The 3,126-nt window shown below is 61.2% G+C and overlaps 1 protein-coding gene across 1 annotated transcript; it reads right to left on the reverse strand.

Annotated features, from left to right (window-relative positions):
* Window positions 1–1,079: 1,079 nt before the first annotated feature.
* HSPB1 (heat shock protein family B (small) member 1) lies at window positions 1,080–2,918 on the reverse strand. The gene is made up of 3 exons (XM_030797522.1): window positions 2,351–2,918; window positions 1,558–1,621; window positions 1,080–1,395 (listed from the first exon to the last, which is right to left on the reverse strand). Exons 1-3 carry the CDS (start codon window positions 2,712–2,714, stop codon window positions 1,206–1,208), a joined length of 618 nt encoding a protein of 205 aa, XP_030653382.1. The 5' UTR covers window positions 2,715–2,918; the 3' UTR covers window positions 1,080–1,205.
* Window positions 2,919–3,126: the final 208 nt, after the last annotated feature.

Raw genomic sequence — 3,126 nt, forward strand, 5'->3', positions numbered from 1 at the left:
GTCCCCCGTCTGCTTTCTACCTCCACAACTTTCCCTGGGCCTGGTTAGAGGGTGGCAGCTAGGGCAAGGGCAGACAAGGGAGAGGGGAACTGGGCCCGTGGAAGCTTGACTACACCTGGAGGGAGGCCAACTGGAAATCAACACAGGCAACAAGAACTGCTGGCCCAGCCAGCAGCACAGGTCTGAGCCCGTCAGTTGGCCAGGGCTCTGCCCAATCTCCCCACCCCGAGACTCTGCGGGCTCCGTTCTCACCCCAGTTCGGCTTGCCAGTTCCCTTGTGACTGCCAACAGGGATGCCCTGGCCTCAGGGAGTGTGGCGGTGACAGAGATCTCAAAGCTTGCCAGGTCCACTGCTGTGTACTTGGGGTGTACTGAAGCCAACGCCAAGCTTTTGACATAGTAATCCTCCCATCAGCTCTGTGGGGAGGTGCAATTACCTCTGCGCCCCTTCACCTGGGACCCAACCTAGGTGCTCCTGAGAACTCAAGCCTCAGGTGCTTCTCCTATTTCCTCCCCCTTCCCCACCTTACAGTTTTAATTGCAACTGTGACCTTGCAATCATGACCTCTTTTTTTTTTTTCTTTTAAAGACAGGGTCTCTTTCTCTCTGGGCTTTTGGTTGTTTTGAGACAGGATCTTGTTCTGTTGTCCAGGCTGGAGTGCAATGGCACGATCTTGGCTCACTGTACCCTTCAACTCCTGGGCTCAAGCGATCCTCCTGCCTCAGTCTCCTGAGTAGCTGGGACTACAGGCGTGCAGTACCACCCTGGCTAATTTTTATTTTTTAGAGACAGTCTTACTATGTTGTCCAGGCTGGTCTAGAACTCTTGGCTTCAAGCACTCCTCCTGCCTCAACCCCCCAAAGTGCTGGGATTGCAGGTATGAGCCACTGCGCCTGGCCCTACGACCTCTGCCTTTATGGATGCTAGTCAGCCTGTGTCCAGCAACCTACACCAGTGTACCCACATGGCCCAGCACGGGGCTGGGCACACAGTACACCCTGAGCAAAGGTGACTCCTGAAAGCCAGCAAATGGCAGGTGCCTGAGGCTTCCTTCCACAAACACCAGGGCCTGGGCCAGTGACAGGTAGGTTGCTTCGAACTTTATTTGAGAAAAACAGAAGATAAACGTATCAAAAGAACACACAGATGGTGGGGGGAGGCACAGCCAGTGGCGGCAGCAGGGGTGGGCATCTGGGCTAAGGCTTTACTTGGCAGCAGTCTCGTTGGATTTTGCAGCTTCTGGGCCCCCAAGCTGGGCCCGCGACTCGAAGGTGACTGGGATGGTGATCTCATTGGACTGCGTGGCTAGCTTGGGCATGGGGGCCTCCACGGTCAGTGTGCCCTCAGGGGACAGGGAGGAGGAGACCTGGGTGGGGTCCACACCCGGGGGCAGCCTGGACGTGCAGAGAGGAAAGGCGAGCGTTACATTACACACCGGGTGGGTCCCTGTGCCCTCTTCCCTGACCACCCCCCCCATCCCCCGCCAACCCCCCCCGCCGCCCCCCCGCCACCCCCCCTCGCCCGCCACCCCCCCCCGACCTGGCGCCAGGACTCACGTGTATTTCCGCGTGAAGCACCGGGAGATGTAGCCATGCTCGTCCTGCCGCTCCTCATGCTTGCCTTTATGGGGAAGAGGGAAATCAGACTGCGGGGGAGGGGACGGCCTTTCGGCCCCGCCAGGCCAGAGGCCCCACCTCCTGCTCGGAAGCAGCCAGGACTGCAGGCCGGCAGGGATTAACAGAGGGGGTTGGGGATGGGGGCGTGCCCGCCGGTCTGGGCTCTCAGAAACTTCCGGAAAGTTCTTCGATTCAGAGTTTTGGGAGGAATGGAGCAGGGCGCAGAGCTGGGGAGTGAGCAGTACGCAGGCGCACTTGGAGCCGCGCACATGCCCACTGCGCGGCTAGAAACAGGGACCGCGCCAGGGAACCCCCAGCTTATCTGGGGATAGGGCTGTGGGTGGGGGAGGGGACTCTGTGGAAAGGCGCATTTCCTCTCCTCATCGATGATCTTTAAAAAAATGTTTTGTTTGCTTTATTTTTTTGTAATGGCGCGGGGTCGTGGGGGGCGGGGCGCGTCTCGCTATGTTGCCCAGGCTAGTCTTGAACTCCTGGCCTCAAGCGATCCTCCCGTCTCGGCCTCCCAAAGCGCTGGGATTACAGAGCAGAAAGCGCCCTTAGAAGCGACCCGCACTCCCAATTCCTGAGCAGGGGAATCAGGGATCCTGTTTTTCCCGGTGCTGGGCCAACGTTTAACTCCCCAGGTCCCCGGGACCCCTGTTCCAACGGCACCCCCCGGCCCTGCCCGCCCTGCTAGCCTCCTCCCCTCCCCTGCAGGAGCAGGGGGGCTCACCGGTGATCTCCACCACGCCATCCTTGGTCTTGACCGTCAGCTCGTCCGGGGCGAAGTGGTTGACATCCAGGGACACGCGCCAGCGGTCTGCCGTGTGCCGGATCTCCGAGACCCCGCTGCTGAGCTGCCGGCTGAGCGCGCGGCTGTAGGCGGGCGCGGCCACTGCGGGGCTCTCGATCGCGGCGGGGGGCAGGGGGCGCACGTAGCCTGGCCAGCTGCTGCCGCCGAACCACTGCGACCACTCCTCCGGCAGCCGGGGCAGCCCGAAGGCCTGGTCGAAGAGGCGGCTATGCGGATACCAGTCGCGGAAGGGGTCCCAGCTGGGGCCCCGCAGGAGCGAGAAGGGGACGCGGCGCTCGGTCATGCTGGCTGACTCTGCTCTGGACGTCTGCTCAGAGAAGTGCGGGGCGCTGGGCCCGGCTGCGCTTTTATGCGCCTCCAGTCGGGTATTTTTAGCAGGCGGTGTTTGAGGTCTCTATTAATGGCAATGACCCGTTTGAGGGCCGCCCCTCCCCATGCACTCCTCCCCCAGCGTTCAGGGGCCGTGGGCGGGGCGAAGAGGGTTCAGCCCTCATCTGGAACCTTCTCTCGTTAAGGAAAGCAAATGAGTTCGAGAGCGCGACGCTGGAGCCGTGCCACGGCAGGGCACTCGCCGGCCCTGGTGCTTAAGCGTTGCTGGCTGTGGCCCGTGGCCAGGGCCGTCCTTTTGTTAAGGAGGACAGAGCCAGACAGGTTGGGTTGGGGCATACAACTGAGAAGTGGCAGAGGCAGGATTG

The sequence above is a fragment of the Nomascus leucogenys genome, chromosome 17, assembly GCF_006542625.1.
Source record: "Nomascus leucogenys isolate Asia chromosome 17, Asia_NLE_v1, whole genome shotgun sequence".
NCBI classification, from domain to species: domain Eukaryota; kingdom Metazoa; phylum Chordata; class Mammalia; order Primates; family Hylobatidae; genus Nomascus; species Nomascus leucogenys.

Bases quoted from the DNA above. Each gene is read 5' to 3' on its own strand.
- HSPB1 (XM_030797522.1), bottom strand. From the start codon at position 2,714: ATGACCGAGCGCCGCGTCCCCTTCTCGCTCCTGCGGGGCCCCAGCTGG. The intron at 1,622-2,350 runs GTGAGCCCCCCT...TTCCCCATAAAG, and splicing joins TGGCGTGGTGGAGATCACCG to GCAAGCATGAGGAGCGGCAG. The intron at 1,396-1,557 runs GTGAGTCCTGGC...CTGCACGTCCAG, and splicing joins TGCTTCACGCGGAAATACAC to GCTGCCCCCGGGTGTGGACC.